General features: G+C 34.9%; 2 protein-coding genes across 7 annotated transcripts in view; one reads left to right on the top strand and one right to left on the bottom strand.

The window, feature by feature from the left end:
* The window catches only part of PLS1 (plastin 1), a 51703-nt gene extending 36700 nt beyond the window's left edge, over nt 1-15003 (bottom strand). The window contains exons 1-2 of one of the 6 annotated variants that reach the window (XM_087933287.1): nt 6750-6849; nt 6329-6425 (exon numbers count right to left, since the gene is read on the bottom strand). The gene's annotated coding sequence lies outside the window, so the exon portion shown is untranslated. Of the gene's footprint in view, nt 1-6328; nt 6426-6749; nt 6850-14847 lie in introns of those variants that run through there. The other 5 variants (XM_026701567.2, XM_087933289.1, XM_026701568.2 and 2 more) reach the window with 5 other exon arrangements.
* A 2809-nt stretch (nt 15004-17812) lies between these two features.
* ATR (ATR checkpoint kinase) overlaps nt 17813-23159 on the top strand; it is a 56743-nt gene continuing 51396 nt past the window's right edge. The window contains exons 1-5 of the mRNA XM_026701566.2: nt 17813-17916; nt 19223-19314; nt 20272-20421; nt 20889-21763; nt 22194-22384. Coding sequence (XP_026557351.1) covers nt 17858-17916; nt 19223-19314; nt 20272-20421; nt 20889-21763; nt 22194-22384 — 1367 coding nt within the window. The 5' untranslated portion in view covers nt 17813-17857. The remainder of the gene's footprint in view (nt 17917-19222; nt 19315-20271; nt 20422-20888; nt 21764-22193; nt 22385-23159) is intronic.

The following is a 23159-nucleotide window of genomic DNA, read 5'->3' as shown; positions in this document are numbered from 1 at the left end:
TTATGTTATTGTATATATACAGTTTAGGAATTTGACAGTCAGAGATTCATTGACTAGCTGATGTAGTCCAATGAGCTTCAGAGCATTTGGGGTATCTATAGTAATGGCCAACATTCTAACAATTATGATGACTAATGATGTATGAGAAATTTCTGCCCATAGATCCATCTTGCTTTTGTTGACACATCTGATGAAATACCAAATAAATAAAGCATAAAATGAAACTTCAACATTTATTCTTTTTATATGGATTTTCTCAGAATCTATCTCACAGTACAACAGCTATGGCACAGCACAATTTATCCAGTCAGACACTTTCCCAGAATAAACACCCCACAAAACAGTAACACAGTTCACCATGTCCTGGTCAAACAGCTGCTAACAATTTTTATAGCATTGCAACTATCACAAAAGTTTACTGAGAGATTGCCACTTTTTATTTTTATTTTTTTATGTTGCCCTCTCCCATTAAAAATCCATATGCTCTGATCAAGGTCAGTGCCACTGTGTAGAGCCAAGCAAGGTACCATTATTTTTCCCTAACTATTTGAGGAAGGATGAAAATACATTTTTTTTAAAAAGGGAAGTTCCTAAATCAGTGCCATTTTGCAGGGCTGCTCTTATTGTAGATGATGCTTTGTGGCAGTAGAAAAAGGAGGACACTCTTTTTTCATGTTGACTTGACACTGTCAGCTGACATATGTTAGGTTAATTTCAAAGAATCATGTGCTGTTTTGAACTAAAACTAATCCCACTTAGGGTACCAGATAACTGGAATTCTGTTCACACCAATTTTGTCACAGCCAAAGAGTAGAATTTATCAATGGTCGCTGTGTATCGTTGTAAGCATCACATTTTTTACTGGAAAAAATTGCCATCACTTACACATTGGAATTAATGGTCCTGTTTGCATGTCAGAAATGACCAAGCAATCCCTTCCCCCAGTCAATTCATTACCTTGTACCTTGTTACAGCAAATAATACGGATTACCGGGTGTGTTTGGGATTATATCTAACTATCTCTGGATTAATTGGCTAGGTTTTAGAGTCTGTGTATCACACTTCCCTCCCCATGACCCAGTTAAGTATGTCATGCAAACAGAGGAAATAAGTCAAATAAAACATAGGCAGAAAATTTACTTATTTCTAAAAATAAATACCATTAATTTTATTTTATTTAAGTGCAAGATTAAAATACAGGCACTCATTTCACTCATAGTTAATAAAATTCATCTGCTCTCATTTCATTTTAAAAATGCAAGATATTTTTCTGCATTCCTGGATGACAGCTTCATGAAACTAAATTCAGAAAATAAAAACTCTCCATATAGATATAATGGCTACATTTGTTTTTACTTATATCTACTTTGTAAATCTGATTATTCACAGTCACTTTCACAATTCCACTTTTTGAATTGTATTGCTCTCCAATCTAACTGATTAAAAGTGCACATATCACTTTGCCTATCCAACTATCTGTACATCTAACTCCACATAGTATGTATCTGATGACATAGACTGGCACCCTAAATTTCTTGTTGGTTTTGATACAATAAATTATTTTAGAAATTTTTAAGAGCCATGGTGCTTAGAATGCAGTATTGTAGACTAACTCTACCCACCCTTTCGAGGTCAGTAAAATGAGGAGCCAGATTGTTCAGGGCAATATGCTGACTATGGAAATTATGTAATCATTCTATGATTATTTATGCAGTATCAGAAACTTATGTATAAAATTTGGTCTGGCTTCCGATTCTGCTGTGATTTACCTGCATTGTTAATATGGCTATTAAAGCAATAACATTCTAAAACCAGCAGAACTGGCATTAAAAGTAGATTATATAAAAATAAAAGTAATAATGAATAGTAATGTCCTGGAGAAACTTTAAAAGAAAGATACTGGTTGAAATTTGGAAGTTGAATTACTTTAGGTCCAGTATTAGCTATCATGTCATCCAAATTGCATGTTTTATTATCTTATTCATTTTCACAACTGCTAAACAGTGTTTAAAAAATGGTTCAACTTATCAGCCGTCCTAATAAATCACTGAGAGATGAGTGGTGTGTAAATGTGTATTTATTTATTTGATTTGTCAATCACTTACAAGATAATAGGTATAAGTATAAACATAGTTATGAATACATGAAATGGATACATATAAGAAAAATAAAAAGAAACAATAGGACAGGGACGGTAGGCACGTTGGTGCGCTTATGCATGCCCCCTACAGACCTCTTAGGAAAGGGGTAAGGTCAATAGTAGACAGTCTAAGGTTATAGTTTTTGGGGTTTGGGGAAGAAACCACAGAGTCAGGTAGAGTATTCCAGACATTGACCACTCTGTTGCTGAAGTCGTATTTCCTGCAATCAAGTTTGGTGCAGTTAACCTTGAATTTGTATCTATTGTGTGCTCTTGTGTTGTTATGGTTGAAGCTGAAGTATACATTGACAGGTAAGACATTGCAATGTATGATTTTGTGTGCTCTTGTGTTGTTATGGTTGAAGCTGAAGTATACATTGACAGGTAAGACATTGCAATGTATGATTTTATATACTATACTTAGATTGGACCGAAGGCGGCATAGTTCTATGTTTTCTAGGTCTAGAATTTCAAGTCTGGTGGCATAAGGTATTCTGCAATGATTAGAGGAGTGAAGAACTCTTCTTGTGAAATATTTCTGGACTTTCTCAACTGTGTTAATATCAGATACATGATATGGGTTCCAGACTGATGAGCTGTATTCAAGTATTGGTCTAGCAAATGTTTTGTATGCTCTAGTTATTAGTGTGATATTACCAGAGAAAAAGCTATGTAAGATTAGGTTAACAACTCTTTTAATGCCTTTTTGGCTATGTAGATACAGTGGGCTCTAGCACTGATATCATTAGAGATGAAACTCCAAGGTCCTTGACAGAGTTTGGATCATCAACAAGGTCTTGACTATTCAGTTTGTATTTTATTTTCTGAATGTTTTTGCCAATATGTAAGACAGAGCATTTATTTGTTGAGATTTGAGGTTGCCAATTGTTTGACCATTCTGATATATAGTTGGTCTTTTTGAAAGGTAGCAGTATTTTCTGTGGTGTTGAATAGCTTTACATCATTAGCGACAAGGACGCTGTTGCTCTTGATATGATCACAGAGGTCATTTATGTAGAGTATGAAGAGAGTTGGTCCTAGAAAACTGCCTTGGGGGACACCAATGTTGACAGGTACAGAATTCGATAGGACGCTCCCAATTTTGACCATTTGTTGCCTGTTTGACAGGAATGCTTCTATCCAGTTATGCAGGTGTCCAGAGATACCATAAGATTTTAATTTTAGGAGTAGTTTGTCGTGTACCACTGAATCAAAGGCTTTACAGAAGTCTATGTAGATTGCATCTATTGCTTTGCCCTGGTCAAGTTGTGTAGTCCATATGTTTTTGCAGTGTAAGAGTTGCAGATTACAGGATAGTTTTTTTCTGAAACCAAATTGTTTATTATACAGAGTAGGTTGTTTGTCTCTAAGTGGAGAATAATGGATTAATAATTGATTCCATGACTTTACAGGTGATGCAGCATAAAGAGATTGGTCTGTAATTTTCAATTAGGCCGGGGTCTCCCTTTTTGAAGATGGGGATGACCGTGGTTTGTGACCATAGGTTTGGCAAGGAGCTGGTCCTGAAAGATTTTTCAAAGATTATGCTTAGAGCTGTGTGTGTGTTTGTTTTTGTGTGTGTGTGTGTGTGTGTATTCATGATCGTAATGTAATAATATATATATCTCACATTAGTAAATCAAGCCTAGGTTAAAACTAAGCAAGTTATATAATATACTTGTATGAAAGGAAAAGTAATCACATGACATGAAAGGAAAAGTAATCACATGGAACACAGTTATGATTATGAAAATAGCATTAAGCATTATCAGGATTTCATTTTTTTAATTTGCTTGGTTGGATATAGAAACCTTTTTCATACATAGATTTGAATAGCAAATTATTCCTTAGTCAGTATTGATTACAAAACTGCATAATATGCTTTTTTCACTTCTTTTGAAGAACAGCCATGACAGTTTTAACTTCTAAGAATGATGTACACAGAAAAAAACATTTACAATTTTTCCTTGAATTTTGTTATGTCATTTACTCTCACTTTTGCTACGATAGTTGTACCTGCCTTGAGTGCTGAAAAAAACCTTGGGGTAACAACTATTCATTCCACTTAAAATAATCCCCTGGCCATACAAAAATAATATACCAAGAATAATGTTTTCCCTAATGTTCATGTATCTGCAAAATTTAAAGAATGATTCAACTTTGTCTATGATTTCTGCCAGACTTTTACCCCATCAGTAAAAATTAACATTTCATTTTATAATGAACTAGAAACTTTTAATCACCTTGGGACTAATCTCCTTTAGTCTTGCAATAAGTGGAGGCTAGTTGGCTACTATAATGACTCTCCAGAAAATAATAAAATTGTAATTATTAGCAAGCAAATATTAGCAAGCAAATGATGGAAATTAGTGATAATTTGAAGACTTGTTTATATTATTAAAAAAATTCAAAGGCTTTCTTTCCTAATATTAATTACACAGAAATATATGTTAATTTTGGCAAAACTCTATATGGCTCAAAAGGTTATTGGATTAAATTAATAAAATAATCTACAGCAACCAAGACAGGATTTTTCATCAACAAAAAAAATTAATTTTCGTACTTCAGAGTTTTAATATTTTTTTTTCCCTTTTAAAACTTTGATTGCAATTTGTGTTTGAAATTTTCCTCTTCAAGGAGACAAAGCATAAGACTGACATAACAATTAGCCAATCACCCACACAGACATCTGCCAAAACCAAAGGACTGGTTACTCCTGAAGTTAATTCAACATAACATTGTTTACACCTGTCCAACAAGGGATTAATGAATTTCACAGTACAGTACACTCGAGGTATGCCTCTCTAAAGCAGCATTAAGTCCATATGAAGCTCATTCATTGTCAAAAGCCAATAATAAATTAAAATGGAACTGAAAATTTTAAATGTTAGCTTTCAAATACTGTTACTGACTTTTAACTTGGTTAGATAATTACAGATCAAATATAATTCTTACATACTTAGAGTTCTGTTAAAAAGTACTGAATATTTTTAGGTTTTTCTGAATTTTTGTATAACAAAGTTATATTGTACTATTTAGATATATAAAGGGAGCATGACTTGAAAATGCAACAGCAACATTCACTGCTTCTTAAATTTATATCATACATAAAATAAACCAACATGCAATGTCCCCATATACAAAAGTAATTGCTTTTTTAAATGCAGCATTGAATTGTACACCTTTTAGCTGCAACAACTACAAGTATATATTTCTTCTAATTGGTAACCGATCTCTCACACTGTTGTGTAAGAATTTTCACTAATTGCTCCAATTGCTTTAGCCCAGGGGTGGGATTCTACCAGTTCACACCTATTTGCTAGAACCAGTTGTTAACATTCTAAGCAGTTCGGAGAACCAGTTGTTCGAAGAAATTACTGGCCTAGTCCTGTAAGGAAGGCAGGAAGGAAACATTCTGGTGCTGCTTACAGAAACTGCCTCTCCGTTAACCCTTATTACATTCTTGGCAGGACTAGACTTCCTGTCTCAGGAACGTCTCTGGAGTTTTTTTTCCCCTCTTTTGCTGGTACTTTGCTTGTGTGGAGTGACCTTTCAAAGTTGCAATGGCAATGAAAAAAGTGACTTATGACCATTTTTCACGCTTATGACTGTTGCAGCATCCCCACAGTCATGAGAGGCCAGGAGAGGAGATGCGTGCCTTGATGTGAGTGATATTGAGTTGGCCACGCCCACCCATAACATGACCACCAAGCCACGCCCACCAACTAAGCCTCGCCCACAGAACCGGTTGTTAAAAAATTTGAATCCCACCCCTGCTTTAGCCCAATAACATTTCAGTTCCTGCCACAATGTTCCTATGGAACTTAAGCATGGAAAGACTTAGCTAACTCAAAAAATCTGGCAGGCACCCTTTTTTTTAAAGAAGCTTCTCCTTTTTTTCTGTTTAAAGAATATCATTTTGGGTATTTCTTCAAACACTCCAAAAGATGAAACTTCTAGAATTACATTTTTCTCACAAAGACAAAAGTGATGTGTGATGCAAATCACAGGAATTTTTTATCTATGATAGATTTAACTGCATTTTATTTATTCATAAGATTTCTAGATGCCTTTAATTTTAAGGGACTTTTCCATGCTCTAGAGCTAGCAAACATAGTTGAACTGCAAGCCCAAGTAAGGCAATGAACAAATACACTTTAAGCACACTTAATTTATGACAATACTTACCATATTACAGAATAAACATTTTACACATAGCAACGTCATATCAGTCTCTTCTGGATGGACAACAAAAGCACACACCACCTAATTCTTCAGACATTCACTGTGATTCAAAGGTCGAAGATAATGCTAAGGATAGGACTTGTAAATCACAGCAAAAGAAATGGCATAATATTATAAAGATGGGGTAATTTAGGAATTCAGGGGCTTCTGTTACTTTTTAAATCTTTATAAATTGTTTTAAAAGAAAGGCTCTTTCTACATTTCCAAGGAAAACCTCTGAAGTTTCTAGCAAACCAGTCACCCATTCCTAACCATTTACACAGCTAAAACATTTTTGAAGAATGCCACATTCAACAGTTTTACTATCACTAAATGTTACACATTTTGTTGTAAAGTGGGAGCTGTTCTCTTCCCAAAAGGATACGCCATTCCCTTGGTAGCTTAAAAGAGACAAAGAGAACAGCAGAAATTGTACACCCAGCACTCTTGGGAATGTGGGACCTCATGTTTCTTTTTCTCTCTTGACCTACTTTGGGAGAGAAAGACAGTAGAAGCATTGACTGGCTGTGATCAAAATCTGCCACAGCAAATGCATAGAGAGATCATGGTGGGGAAGAAGAAGTAATAGATACATAGGGGGAGGAGAAAAGAACATCTGTGACTCTTAACAGAGCCTGAAGCTTCCAGCATGCTTGTAAATGAAAGCTATTAGGAAAATTACAGGCTTACATTTCTAAACCACATGATTCTGATGAAGAATGCATTTGGCAGCAAAATGCTAGGAACTCTAGTAAAGTCACTTAGGATAAAGAGAAAGAATTACTAATGACAGGGAAGAGCGTGTAAAGGAAATCCAGAAAAAGGCTGTTTTATGCATATAAATTACACATTGAGTCTAACTAAGAATATGAAATGAATGGCAGTGAGCCAGATTTTGGACTGAAACATTTTAAAGGATTTAATTAGTCAGCAAGTTCCTATAATTATACCAATGTTAGTGATCTAAAAACTTCCCAAATGTGCTATCCGCATCCTTCATTCACCTTACACAGTTTTCATTTGTGCTATATTATAAGCAAAGATAAACTCCATTTCTCAAATTCCCTTGTTCAGAACAAAAATTGCTGTAGCATTCTGGTTAACAAAAAAGCATCTTGTTATTCTAGCTATTTTAAAATTTAAGACTATGCATTGTCTTTCTTTGATATTTGTCATATTCAGAACTCAATTAGACAAAACTTGTTTACATTGATTTATATGTACCTAACAAGATAAGTAGTCTAAACCATAGTAGATTGAGGTATCATTCCAGTGGCATATGACTTTAAGAGTGATTGCTCTATTAGAAGCAGCAAGGATGCTGTTGAGATACATGAGCAGATAGGTGAGAGATACAATAGCAACTCTGAGTGATCCCTTCTCTGCAGTTGGCCTACTTTCAGGGCACGAGGAGGCTCCTCGCTGAGTGACAGTATTAAATAAGATTCAACCAGCAGTCTGAAATACGTCTGTAGGTAAAATAGAGGTATCAAGAACTATCTTTTGCCTTAAGGATCAAAATATATCACAACAATTTTGCTAAGTGGAATCCAGAACTTGGTGCTTCCTGAATATCTTATATAGCAGTTTATAGCCCAAAATTTCATGGTTTGGCCCTGAACACTTTTCCTTCATTCCTGTAAGAGAACCATCTGTATTGACCTGGTTCATATCATACTAAATGGACTAGGATCTCATGCTATGCCATTACAAAATAGCATAACAATAACAATCAGCAATGGAATGGATGTTCTCAAGAGGCAGATGTTCTTATGATGCTGCATTTCAATACATACTGTACATCCCAGAAGTAACTTCCTTTGCCTTAAATAGGACTTATGAATATATATGTATATGTATGAAACCGTGCTTATATTTTTTTAAAAAAAATCTGTCGGTTTCCTTTTCTCTCAGAGATTGAGGGTTTTCTGGGAAAAAAAATAACTATGGAATTATGTGACATAAAACTGAACTTGAAAATAATAAAAATGGCCAAGATTAAAACTACACATAAGCCAAGACTCTGAGTTGTACATACCCGAATGCTCAATCTTTCTGAAAATTGAATCATCCAGAAGGGTCAAATTTATTTATTTATTGCAGGACATTACAATTTCATTATTTTAAATAATTTTTATAATATAATACATACTTTGAAAACAATTTAATATCTTTAGCTCATAGGATAGCCTAAAGTAAACCATAAATTTACATTCCAAATAATATTTAGATTATAATCAAATTAAGGTCATATTCAATATTAAATTAAATAAATTTGAAGATTATGCTTCAGGGTAAAATGACGTAACAGCTATAAAATAAGCAAAGACCACAGACAACAATTTTCATATAAATAGTCCTTTTAATGTAACAGACTCCCAATGAAGTCCTAGAGTAAAGGCTATTATGGATCAAAACTATTCAGGTAAATTAATACTTGAATAATAATTATGTAAAAATAATTATACAATTCTGATTTTTTTTTTAAATGAACTATTTTTATGATAAATAAAAGTTGGAGGCAAGCAGAAATGGCAAGTGTAAGTACCCCAGAATTCTGAAACCTAGTAAATATTTGAAAACAAAAAATATATAGAAATGGCATTCAGTATATAGAAGTGGCATTAGGAAAAGGAAACTTGAGTATGAACTAATGTTAGGAAGAATGCTGAGCATAATAAAAGGAACTCCTTTAGATATATTCAAAATAAAAAGAATGGAATGTTATACCAACTGCTCAATTAAGATGACAAAATGCTAATAGATAACAAACAAAATTCAGAACTACCTAACTCCTACTTTGATTCAGTCTTAATCAAGTTTTCTACCAAGAAAATGTGAATAGCAGAATTGAGAAGGACTGATGTTTGAAATGGATAGAAATGTAGTTGCAGAAAATGTTGTTTCGTTGAATAATTTAAATTGCCAAGATCAGAGGAATCCACTCCTACGATGATAAAGATATTTGTTTATAGTCCAGATGAACTCTTATGTATTATTTTTTAGAAATTTTGGAGAATTGGCAGAACAGTTATCACAGAAAGGATACTGTACTATTGTCTTCATCTTCAAAATGTGGGTAAAGAAAGGTGTAGCAAACTACATACTAATCAATAAGCATGAAAAGATTCTGGATCATAAAGTGTTCAGTCTGCAAAACCTTGACAACAATATGGTAAATCATCAGAAGTCAATATGGATTTGTTATCCTAGTAAGGTTTGTTCTTCTCATGTTTTGTTTAAGTTACTTATTAATAATTTTTGGGAATGTTACAGACATATCTTGACTTTAGTAAAACATTTGATCTTTTAAAGCTAGCTAGTTAAATGTATGTTGGATGCATAACAAGTATATACATGATTAAAAATCATAGAAGCATAATTCTTTATCAATCCAGAGATAGAGGCTTCTGTATTGTGTTCGTCTGTGAGTCAGACTTTCACAGCCGTTTCAGTTTGGTTGGGGTGTGTTTGAACTGCAGGTATGGGGGGGGGGGAGTCTGTTTGTGCCCAGGTGTTTTCTTGGCTTGTGGTGTGGAGATTTTTTTTGTTTGTGAATGCAGGCTCCCAGATAATTGACAGTCTGATGGAGTCATCTCTTCTCTTCATGCTTTCAGGTCTTTTTTCAACCTCTATGGCTTCTCTGATAATTCTGTAGCTGGGGTTTTCTATAGTGACTAGGGTTTTGGTGCCATTGAGGTTGATGCTATGACCTGTTGCTTTCATGTGTTGGACTAGTGAGGAAGTATGTTCCAGCTTTTTTATTGCATTTTTGTGTTCATCCAGGCGGGTACTTATTCTTCTATTGGTCTGTCCAATGTATGTGGCACAGCATGATGCGCAGGGGACTTCATATATACCACCCCTGTGTGTGTGTGTGTGTGTGTGTGTGTGTGTGGCATTCAGCTTTGTTTGGGTATTTTCCCACGTCATTGTGGTTGTGCTTTTAAAGTTGTAGCAATGTTTCGGCAGAATCTCATCTGCCATCATCAGGCTTCTTTACAGTGTTCATCTGTGAGTCAGACTTTTACAGTGGTTTCAGATTTAAATTTGGGGCATCCTATTGCTGTGCCAGAATGGTTTTTTCTTCACCCTGATTGGTTGGGAGTCTTGGTCTGTGTTTATTGGTCTTGGGGTTTGCTGTGTTCTGCTCCAAGACCAATAAACACAGACCAAGACTCCCAACCAATCAGGGTGAAGAAAAACCATTCTGGCACAGCAATAGGCTGCCCCAAATTTAAATCTGAAACCACTGTAAAAGTCTGACTCACAGATGAACACTATACAGAAGCCTGATGATGGCAGATGAGATTCTGCCGTTGCTACAACTTTAAAAGCACAACCACAATGACTTGGGAAAATACCCGAACAAAGCTGAATGCCATACATGTAAGTACCCGCGAAAACTTAAGAAAACAAATATATATATATATTTTCATGAAAGCATGAGTAGAAGAAATGATTCCGCCAGACTGTCAATTATTTGGAAGCCTGCACTCACAAACAAAAAAATCTCCACACAACAAGCCAGGCAAACACCTGGGCACAAACAGATCCCCACTGATACCTCCAGCTCAAACACACCCCAACCAGGCACCCAGATGAAACCTAGCTTCCTAATAAATGATAGCCATCCGTTTACTCAGAGCCAAGCCACAATAAAAGCTTCCAATACAGGAACACAATGTTGCCAGCCAATCGAGACAAAAAAAAAAACCCCACAAAACAGACAGAAGATATTAGAAACACCAATCAAGCGGAACACAGCAAACTCCAAGACCAATAAACACAGACCAAGACTCCCAACCAATCAGGATGAAGAAAAAACCATTCTGGCACAGCAGTAGGCTAGCCCCAAATTTAAAACTGAAACAACTGTAAAAGTCTGACTCACAGACGAACACAATACAGAAGCCTGATGATGGCAGATGAGATTCTGCCGAAACGTTGCTACAACTTTAAAAGCACAACTATAATGACATGGGAAAATACCGAAGAAAGCTGAATACCACATATATATATATATATATGTATATATATATATATATATATATATATATATATATATATATATATATATATATATATATATATATATATGTATGTATGTACATGGGAAAATACCCGAACAAAGCTGAATGCCATACATGTAAGTACCCGCGAAAACTTAAGAAAACAAATACATACATACATACATACATACATACATATATATATATATATAAATATATATATATATATATATTTCAAGAACATCTCTTTGGTGAACAGCGTGGTTCCAGGTTTTTACATTTCCATACACACATGACCTTAGTTACATATTCATCTTTCACATTCAGTTTCATATCACATCATTACATAATTTCTATAAATTTTCTCAAATTTTCTATGTTATGAAATATATTTAGTATCTAATAACTGGTGCTACAAATAGCAGTCCTAGTGCCAAATATGTTCTCGAAGATCCAAATCATTCCAAAACAAAGAAATTGTCAGAGAACTAATTGTATTTCATTTTTGCACAGTCCAAAGGAAACAATTAAAGTTTGTTCTAAGCAGATAAGAGAAAGCAGTGTGGTCAAAGGTTAATGACCTAACTTATCATTTAGGAGGCCACTTTCATTACCATATATGGATTCTAATGCAAGTGATAACACTGATTATTTAGAATGTCAAAGTACCAACACGGCAGAGATATCCTCACAAGGAGACATTTACTATACTTTTTACTGACTTTTTTCTGCTTGCTTCTAGCCCATATCACTGAATTAACTAATACTGCATTATTGAACACAAGTTCAGAAGCCCTCCCGTGCTTGATCTTTGTCTTCCTAAGTTTCTTGCCAGAAACATTTGACTGACATGTAACATTATTAGGAAAAAAGCTGGGACTTAAGATGTGCTTCTTATGTACTGGACCTTTGCAGCTTGGGAGCAGGGTGCTGAATAGATTTCCTGTCCTTTTGCAGACCTGTATAATTACTAAGGTCAGGTGAGTTCTGATGAATGGCCATGTAGTTTCGAAGCTATATAAATCTGGAGTTCCTCTCCTCACTTTTAAATATAGATTTTATTTTTAAAAATTCAAAAAATGTAATTAATACAAACTAATAAAAAGCAAAAGAAGCAAAAAAGTAAGAAAAGAGAAAAAGTATAAAAAGAGAAAATGAAAGAAATAGTAAAAAGACGCTTCTGATTTCTTCTGCAGCAAAAATATAATTATATTTATAGTGTTAACACTTATTTTATGATTGAAAAGAAGTATTTTTCCTATTAACAATTTTTTTCTAATCAAACCCACAAATCATCAGTGTATTTTTTATTGTTTCATGTAAAAAAGTCTATAAGGGATTTCTCATAAAACATGAACATAGTTTTTTCTCTAATCAAAGAGGTTAGCTTATCCATCTTTGCAAGTTCCATCTCTTTACCAGTTATTCTTCCATTATAGGTAGTGTTAAGCCTTTCTGCTTTAAACCATATAATATCATGTATAAAAACAAAGCCCTGTGACTTTTTTCTGTTGCTTGTCCATTAGTCTCAAAAGAAAGCTTTCTGATTTTAATTGTACATTAACCTTTAAAATCTTCTGGATTAATATATGCATTTGTATCCATTTTTAAAGCTTTTTTTCAATGCTCACTAAACTTGATAAAATCTCCCTTCATATGATGTCTCTCACCCTTCATTCTATTCTCTAGATGCTCTCATTCTTGAATATTGAGTCTTCCCCCACTATGTTTTTAACTATCTATTGAACTAATTCTTCATTCAAGACTTGCTTGAGTGAATATTATGCATGAAAGTTTTCATATTCCATTTCTTTCTTCCTTTTTAATCAGTATATTTTATATTGTTTTAAGTTGCTCATTTTGCCATTGTATTTTAATAGTATTTATTTTAACATTCACATTTCAACAAGTATTATTATATTTTGCATTTAATGTAATTGATCATACTGAGAGATTCTGTCCAAAAGCTCACAGTGACATCATCACACAATATAAATTTTACAGAAAAATGAAAGATATATAGTTGGGTGGGGCGATATATTTTCCTTTAAATATATAAATTAATAGTTACAGGAATCTTAAAAGAAGGCACTACCTAATTGCCTTATTTTTTGATACAAATATATACAACTATATAATATTATTTTTATTGAAATTTTATATATATTTGTGTGTGTGTGGTATATAAAAATTACAGGACAATGCAAATAAAATAAAAAATAAAAAATTCATACTGAAAACCTGAACGAAGAACAAATTTGCCCTAAAAGCTGTTCTGAGTTCTTCAGAGTGAGAGAGAAAAATGTGCTCAAGAATTTCAGAGAGGCAGAAAATTATTAACTGGGTTGTTAATATAAAACAGGATCCTTTGTTACATTCCCATGTAATAAAGGAAGGATACATGTTCAAATTCTAGCTTCAATACATAAAACCAAATTCAAAGCTATCCTACAAAATAGGCCTCAATTTTTTTTTATATTCAACAGCATTTGGAATCACAATGTCATATCAAAAATATTTGCAACAATATCTTGTCAAATTATAGAAATAGATACATATTTAATACCTTTGGAAAACAATAGGGGGATTTTGAGTTCCTGGGCTGTATTAGTATTAGATTACTACATGAATTTTTTATTCTCCTCCACTGCTATCTATTATAATGAACAAGAAAGATCCTAAAGTTCTACATAAAAAGTAAAACTAATATGATGTTTTATAGCCTAGGGTTGTCCCAAATCTTTCATATACCACTGATAACCTCCGATCTTTAAAGTAAGGCAAGAAGGAATAAATTGGAACTTATTGATGTATGCATATTTTATGATTCACTGTGAATGAAGAGACAGATGCCATTTTCAGCAGCAATTCTAAAGACTTTTATAAAAAAAAAAAACTTCTCAATTTCTGAGAGTTATGTATTTCTGAGTTATGCTTATTTAGAACTGATTGTTCAGTTTGTTTCAAGGAAGTGCTAAAATATAGCCTTTATTTCAATCCTAAACAATTTCCTTCATAAATATGTTTACTGTCAGAAATATAATTCATTTTCATACTCTCTACCTTTGAAAAGGGAAAAATGTTCCATAATTTTCCTATTTAGCCTGTTTAAAACTTACACAATTGCACTTTGCACCTGTATAAGACAAGAATAAGGGTACTGTAAATTGCTCCCTTATGAGGTTGAGATTCTTGAAAACATACCTTGTGCTGGAGGAAATAGTTATGAATGCCAGGCTTCTTTTGTATTTAATCAAAGGTTCACTTATGTTTAAGGGTCTATTTACACAGAAGTTAAGGGTGTGAGAGTTAAGAACTCTAAAAACTCACGGAAGTAGCATGACAAAGCCTATAAAACGATTAAAGCTGTCTAAAAACAAACCGTCCATTTGATGAACAGCTTGTCTTAAAAGTAAAATGAAATAAAAAAAATCAGTGCTAGCCCCCCTACCGCCACTGAAGGAAAAGTACCTGTTATACATCAAGGATCCGGACTCACCTGCCTGCCGCAGCTACTTCGTAGCTGAATTTTGTCGCAGATCCACTTTCTGAACTAAGTCTTGGAAAGTACTACCGTATACAGGAGAACACCTGCAGGCAGTCGCCGGTCCCACCCTCGTATCGCTGTTGACTGACAGCTATAGAAATCAGTCTCCTCTTCTTCCCGGCAGTAGGAGGCGGGTTTATAGCACAAACATCGCCGTTACAAAGGACTCTCGGGAGAGCTGCCAGGGATCAAATTCCAGCCGCAATTATCCTCCTGAAAACAAACTAATTAAATTGCATGGGTGTTCTGAGCTGGTGACGGGTCTGATGAGTTTCTAACGGGTGGTTTTTACCTGGTTCATTTATTGCGCAAAAAGTAATGTGATTTTAAAAGTTTTTAAAGATCGAGGCTCACTGTCTTAGAACACCTTTCTCCGGTTCGATGAACCCAAGGTATTGGAGTATTACAATTCCTACAATCTCCAACTGGCATAGACAGTTGCTGTCGTGGCTGGGGATTTGGAAACTGCGATCTTTCAGCCTAATTGAATAGACCTTAAGGGAATGTAGCTGGAATGTGAGCTTACTACAATAATTCCTTGTATACAAATTCACTATGGTTCAGTTAAAAAAAAAAAAGTTGCATTCACATTTCACTACTCCTTATAGTTTCTCTTTGGTTTGGTTACTGAATGAATTCAACCATTATGATTTGTAAATTTGGTATTGTAACTTTATGTCCAAAATTGTGATTCACTCATTTACACCATGAATAAACAAATGAGCATGATGTGAATTAAGCCCATAAAATTTACTGATATTTAGATAATTTTCATTGGAATCTAATCATCTTCTTAATCATACTAAGTCCTTGGATGGGAATTTCTGGAAGCTGGTTTCAAATTCTAGTTTGCAATAGTTAGAAATGGTAGTTCTTGAAGCAGTGAGAATAATGATCAATAACGCTCTGTGCTTGACTAAAACACTAATGTTGAACTAAGATAAAGTAGCAGTACAAGCATAAAAACACTGCGTGGCTCAATGTGTTGTGGCAACAGCAGTTCAGATGGTCAATTCCATCCCACTTCACCACGAAAGGCTTTGTAATCTCAGATTTTGATGAGTTCTAGAGACAACAATAATTGATTAAATTTATGTCACACCCAACTACAACTGTCTGTGAGATGGAAGTTCAGCCATAAGGGTCTCTAGTGATGGTGGTAAATGCTTGTTCTTGGTTCTGTATTATCCACTATTAAAGAAGTCTGCATTCACTTGCAGTCATGGCAGGAGGTAAAGCAATTTGCTCCAACTGAATGCTTTCCAAATATGTTTGACTACAATGCCCATAATCCCTTTCATTCACAATCCACCTTTGATCCTGCAACTGCTAAAGTGTTGAGACCTTACCTATGTCTTATGTAATTCCCAGCTTATTCCACTCGTTAAATATTGAGAGCAAATTTAAAGTAATGATAAGTGTTTGATAGATCCACATTCTAATGTATTTTCAATCATGAGAGTTCACTGGATAAGCTGATCTTACATGGTGGTTTTGGGGGAAAACTAGAAGGGCAGTGGTGGGCTGCTGGGAATTCGCAGGGGTTCAGGAGACCCCCTAGCTAAGCGTCTGTGCAGTTCGGAGAACCCTCAAATCCCACTCTTGGCTGGCCCCACCCACCCTGCCCCTCCCAGGAGTCCCCACGCAGCCCGTTTTGGATGCAAGTAAGTGCAGGGCACGTGCAGAGGCTCGGGGAGTGTGAAAAATGGGCCTCTCAGAAGTTCAAGAGCCTCCAGAGCCTAAGGAGGCCATTTTCGCCCTCCTGGAGGCTGGAGGAAAGTCTCCAGAGCCTGGGGCAGAGGTGGTATTCAGCAGGTTCTGACCAGTTCTGGAGAACCGGTAGTGGAAATTTTGAGTAGTTTGGAGAACTGGCAAATACCACCTCTGACTAGAGATTTTACAGTATCCTTACAGTATCGAATTACAACAGTCCATTTAGTGTCCATTCAAAGTTACAATGGCACTGAAAAAAGTGACATGACCATTTTTCACACTTTTGTCTGTTGCAGCATCCCCCTGGTCACACGATTTACATTTTTGGATGCTTGACAACTGAATCATACATCATTGCAGTATCCTACATTCTTTTTGTATCCTTTGTATCCCTTTTGTGACCTTCTGACAAGCAAAGTCAATGGGAAACCAGATTCACTTAACAACCCTGTTACTAATTTTAGAAGTGCAGTGATTCATTTAACAAATGAGGTGAGAAAAGTTGTTACCTCACGTAACAAATCTCACTTAACAACATAAATTTTGGGCTCAGTTGTGGTCCTAACTTGAGGACCCCCTGTATTCATCCCTCCTCTTTAACATGCTTTGTGGGGGAACTGCTAGTCCAGTCATAACTCCTTACCAATATTCTCAGCACTTGAGCACACTTGTCTTTTCAGTTCTGATATTTTTAAAGAGGAGAACGTTGTTTAGTGTGCATATTGAATTTTGTTATTAGAACTGCATACAACTCTTTTATGTACTGTGGTACGATTAGCTTGCTAGGAAACAGCACGGGTTTGAAGTGTCGGAAGTCGTTTACAGTGACGTATTTCTGCACGGACACATATACAATCGCATACAGTCTATACTATAGACACAGCTGGGAATTGTTTGAAAAAAAGGTACTGCATGACCCGTGCAAACTTAGAAAAAATACAAACATAAAATTGGGAAATAAACTCCGCCGAGTTCAGCGCAGGACGCAGGTAGAATTAAAGTTTCAAAAGTCAAGCGCTGCGAGTTGTTAATAATATGACGTATGCAAATTATCTAACATGAAGGTCTCCATGGGAACCGATTAATCTACGCGAACTATGCAAGAAAGACGACATTTGGCTCAAACGAGCCACCGTCCTTGAGTTTCCTGTCGGCTGGGAAAAGGGGTGGGAACAGCAAAGGGTCGAAACGGAGCTGGCGGGAGACTCGGGAGAGTCAAGGATGGCTGACCAGGGGCTGGAGTTGGCTTCCATGATTCCAGCCCTCCGGGAACTGGGCAGGTCTGTGAAACTGAAACCAAACCCTTCTGTTGCTTGCCTTCAGGTTCTTTCTGGCTTCTTTCTGAATCGCTGTATTTACTGTATGTAATCCACTTTTCTTCCCAGGAGCTCGAGATGCTCCGTTTCATCATCATTTGTCTTTCCAGGGTCGTGTGAAACTGCAATTCAGAGACACGGCTGGCAAAAGAGGGGAGGTGAAGGTAGAAAGTGCAGAGAAGAGCAACAAATATGATGAAGGGCCTGGAAGCCAAAACATACGGGGAAGGATGGAGGGAATTGGGTATATCTAGTTTAATGAAAAGAAGGATTAGGTGACATGATAGCAGTGTTCCAATATCTGAGCAGCTACCACATAGAAGAGGAGATTCTCTTATTCTATTCTCCAAAGTACTAGAAGGCAGAACAAAAAAGCAATGGATAGAAACTAGTCAAGGAGAGAAGTGACTTAGAACTAAGGAGACGTTTTCTGACAGTTAACAATTAACCAATGGAATAATTTGCCTCCAGAAGTTGTGGTGCTCAAACACTGGATGTTTTTAAGAAGATATCAGACAACCATTTGTTTGGAATGATATAGGATTTCCTGCTCCAGCAGGGGGTTGGACTAGAAGACCTCCAAGGTCCTTACCAACTCTGTTATTTCTATTCTTCAGTTGGGGATAGATTTTTGAGGGTCTTATGAAGGTCACTAGCCTATGAAAGTATGTTATATGATGGATAAATATATGGCTAGAGTATCTAATATTTAAAACATTTTAGTATAAACTTTATAGATTACAGGTAATTTAAACAAGTGAATAAAGTACTATTCTCAATTCCATAGGGAGAAGCCAGAAAAAAAATGAAACAATGTAATTAATACACTAACAATTCTAATTGTATGTACTCATTCACAAAATCATTGATAATAGCACATTTTACATTGGTTCCATCTCTGATTGAATAATATGCTTTTGATATGTTTCATAGGCTACTTAAGATTTTGATAAAGTGAACAAATTGCTGTCGACTGAAAATTAATTTTCTACAAATAAAACTTCTTTCCTAAAAATATATAGTGCTTGAAATCTAGCATTTTAATAACTGCAATGTTTTAAATAGTTCATGTTGTACCTTTTCTTTGTCTACTACATGTGCAAAAAACTTAACAGTATAAAGTTACATGTATATATGTGTGTATGTTAATTATGTATATCACTATTATTCTGGTCTGTGACCATAATAAATATTGGATTTGTTCTTATGCATTTCAGTATAAGAGGTAGCTCTTTTGATAACATAACTTTTAAATGCATCTTTATTTCAGTGCTACACCAGAAGAATATAATACTGTGGTACAGAAGCCAAGACAAATACTCTGCCAGTTCATTGATCGAATTCTTGTGGATGTAGATGTTGGTGAGTAAAGTTAGTAAATGCCCTCAATTTAAAAAAACTCAAACTATATGTGATTTCTGCTACATGTTATTCCAACTCTAAATCATGGTCATCATGGACAAAATCTCTAACATTCTTATTAGTCTTATTATTCACTCATATCACAGAGGGAGAGAACTAGATAAAAATATGCTTCATTGCAAAATGAAATGTTTAAAATTACAATGGTATTACACAAAAGGATTTATGACTCATGCCTGGAGTTAAATGGTCATATGATTGCAATCTGGGCACTTCACAACCTATTTGCACTTATGATTGATTATCAAGTACCCTGTGATCATGTCTTCTCCATTTGCAATGTTCCTGATCAGTTTTCCTAGAAAGTCATTGAGGTAAGGAAGGCCACAAACCATTGCTGCCTGCCTAGAAGATTCTCTCTAGTCTGGGGACTGACACAAAAAGGTCTGTCCTGAAATCCACACAGGATTTTGGAATGAGGTGTTTGCAGCATGGGGCCCTAGACACAAGAGCCCTCTTTAGAGCAAAATGGCTGCTTGTCAAAGGGATTCAACCCCAGAAGGATTCAGCTGTCTCTGGGGCTGAGTCCTTCCAGCAGGAACTCTTTTGCTCTATCCGCTTAGCAACCTGGGAGATTGCTTAACAACTGCAATTCCAGGTGCCAGTTGTTGACCAAAAGTGTCACATTATATCTTCCTTAATAACCACTTCATGCAGTGACAAAAAATTCTGGTCTCAATTGTGATTGTAAGTCAAGGACTACCTGTATTTTATTTTCCAATATGATTTTTTTGAGGAAAAGAAGCAGTATAGTATACACGAGAAACAAAACATTTAACTCCAAGGAATCCCTTTGTAATTGTACAGACATGTTGTAGTGATCCAAGAAATGCCACATTTTTCTTGAAATAGGAAATAGGTTTTGAACTTCCTGTTTAGATTATGCTATCTTTTTAGTGGCTCTGGAACTTATGAAGAAGACTGAATCTCAGCCAAGTTCTGTAATGTTGCTTGACTTCATTCTCCATATCATGAAATCATCTCCACTTGTGTTTGTAAATGGAACTGGACCTGATCAGCAAAATGACACAGATTCCAGCTGCATTGGTGAGTTTATTGAAACACATTTATTGGATCTATAATTCAACAAATTATAGCAGATTGAAATGTGAAGTATATATTTTATATCAGGTCATAAACAAAAATTTAGCTGAAAAAGACACTCTTCTTTAATCTCATATATATTCTGAAATGATTGATATCCTTCTAAAATCTCAAGTTAAATACATTTTATAAATATTAACATCCAAGTTTGCACAAATTGACTTCCTTTGCTTACCTTATATCTATTTCCAATTTCCCTTAGAAATTCCTTAATCTTGTAGAATGAATATGAATTACAAATGAATGGAAAGGGAAATAGCACAATTAATTGAGCTACCAGATATGATCTGCAAAAATAAAAAAAAAATCAATAGGTGGCAGAAAGAAGTTTTAAAAAGTAACACTTACCTCTGGATTTTTTTAGTCCCAATTGATATATGATCATAACGTTTCTGTTTTCTTTTCTTTAGAATTCAGCAATTGGATAATAGCAAGACTTTTGAGAATTTCTGCTAGTCCAAACTGCCGCATTTTACATGAGAACATTAGTAATGTCATTTGTTCTTTATTCTGCCTTTTCAAAGTCAAGAACTGTGTCTTGTTTAACTTGGTAACAAAAGAACTGCTGTATCTTCTTCAAGATCTGATTTCAATTCATGAAAAAAATAGAGAAAGGATTTTGTCATGGCCTGCAATTGTGAGCAGATTTTCTTGCAATTCCACTGTAAATCTGGGCAATTTAAGTTCTGTCAAACTACAGTTAAATGGAATGAATAATGTAGAATGCTTGGAAATGACTTCAATAAGGATTCTTACCCATATAGTTTCTTACATGTTTTTCAAACCACAAGATGTTATCCTTTTTGGAATAGGGTGCTCCCTTTTGGACTATGGTAGTCCTAAAGTTAAAAATTTGAGTATGGTATTTTTAACAGAACTCATAGAACTTGGAGGACTTCCAGAAGACCTAGCCAATAATTTCTTCTCATTTCTATTTGGAATTTTGCAGTCCATTCCTGTAATGGATTCTACAGAGCTGGAATTATATGAAGAGCCCCTCTTAATATTAGTGAGAACTTTATTTCCTTTTCAAATTAATTCCCATGAGACTTTTGAACCTATTTATCTAAGCATACTACTGGAAAAACTTCATGCATTGTTTGAAGCTGATGTACTCAGGTTTCTCCAGTCTATGAAGATAAAAGAAGTATTATGTCACATACTACAGTATTTCTTGATATATGTGCCAGCTGGATATGAATCTGCTGTTCCGGTTAGAAACACCTATATTAACCATATTTGCAGATTTTTCATCTCAGCAATTGGATGCCAGGTAGAACAAGAGGTAAGTGTTTTTAAAAGGTTAACAAAGGTTTGCCACAAAATGCTGACAAATTAAGAGATAATTATTTTGAGGAAATTATTAGATTTAGTATTAAGTAGAAGCTCATTTTCTCCTAAGGCTAATACCATCAGGTTTTGTGGCAGTAGCTTCTGCTTTCTGTACCAACACAAGCAAGAATAACTTAAACATTTTAGTGGTCTAAATTAATTAGTTTACAGTGTAACCTCAGAATAGAATACTGATTTAGTAGAGTTTATAATGGATTGGTATGTATTTAGTTTACAAATTTTAAATGAATAAATCTGTTTGTATACATAATCCAGTAATTACAAGGAAGTATATATGAGATTTTATGACTTTTTTATCCTATTTAAATATCTATGGATTTTATGAAGATGTTATATAGTATAATTTCTTCTTTTTGATAAAGTATCTACTGAGTCCACTCTATGTAGTATTGAAGATTGTGGCAGCAGAAATCATCCAGGAGCTGCAGTGTAGCTGTTATGCAGAGACTTCCGATACTGATGGGGGAAGTAGTAGCAGTAGTGATGATGTCCCACAAAAAAGGCTTCGTTTATGTCTATCCTTAAAACATCCTAAAAAGTTAGCACCACCAAAGTAAGTAAATGGTAGCTGTTAAGAACCAATCTTATTTTTAGATCTATTTTGAATATGCTTCTAGTGTCCAGTTCCTTCCGAATCTTAACACTGTTCTCTAAGATTATGTCATGCCCACTAGAGAAGAGGTCTCCAAACTTGGCAACTTTAAGACTTGTGGACTTCAACTTCCAGAATTCTGGGAGCAGAAGACCGCAAGTCTTAAAGTTGCCAAGTTTGGGAACCCCTGCACTAGACTATCTGCAGATTTGATTAACATAGTTTCTAATCTCTCAACCAAGTCTTTTATAAATAGTTGTACAAAGTTCTGTTGTACACTTTTTGGTATCTCCCAGTTTGGTGTACCCTTGTTACATACAATTTTTCAGGCAACTGTATTTGTGAACATAGTTAAGTTCACATTTTGCATCTTCTCTACTAGGATTTCAGGACACTATCAAATATTGCTGAACTTAAGCTGTAACTACTATATTCCAATGGTCAAGTAAATTCATCATTCTACCAAAAGGAAGATAAAATTGCTTTGGCAGGAGCTGTTCTTGATAAACCGTTGTTTCATTCCAAGCAGTGCATTTGTTTTTAAATATTCACAAACCACTTAATTGTTAACATTTCTGTAAAATTTATTTTGTATTAACTTTAAAAGAAATACATTTCATACTTTTAAAGAATCTTTGTCATATTTTAGTTTCTTATACCAGAGTTCTTGAAAAATAACTAATGTTTTAAAATTAACCTGGATTATTTAAATCATATTCTAATACTGATAATAATT

The sequence above is a fragment of the Pseudonaja textilis genome, chromosome 4 (assembly GCF_049901715.1).
Source record: "Pseudonaja textilis isolate UNSWEBS1 chromosome 4, rPseTex1.2, whole genome shotgun sequence".
In the NCBI taxonomy this organism is placed as follows: Eukaryota; Metazoa; Chordata; class Lepidosauria; order Squamata; family Elapidae; genus Pseudonaja; species Pseudonaja textilis.
Note: the sequence above shows the minus strand (reverse complement) of the source record. Positions and strands in the feature narration are given on the sequence as shown.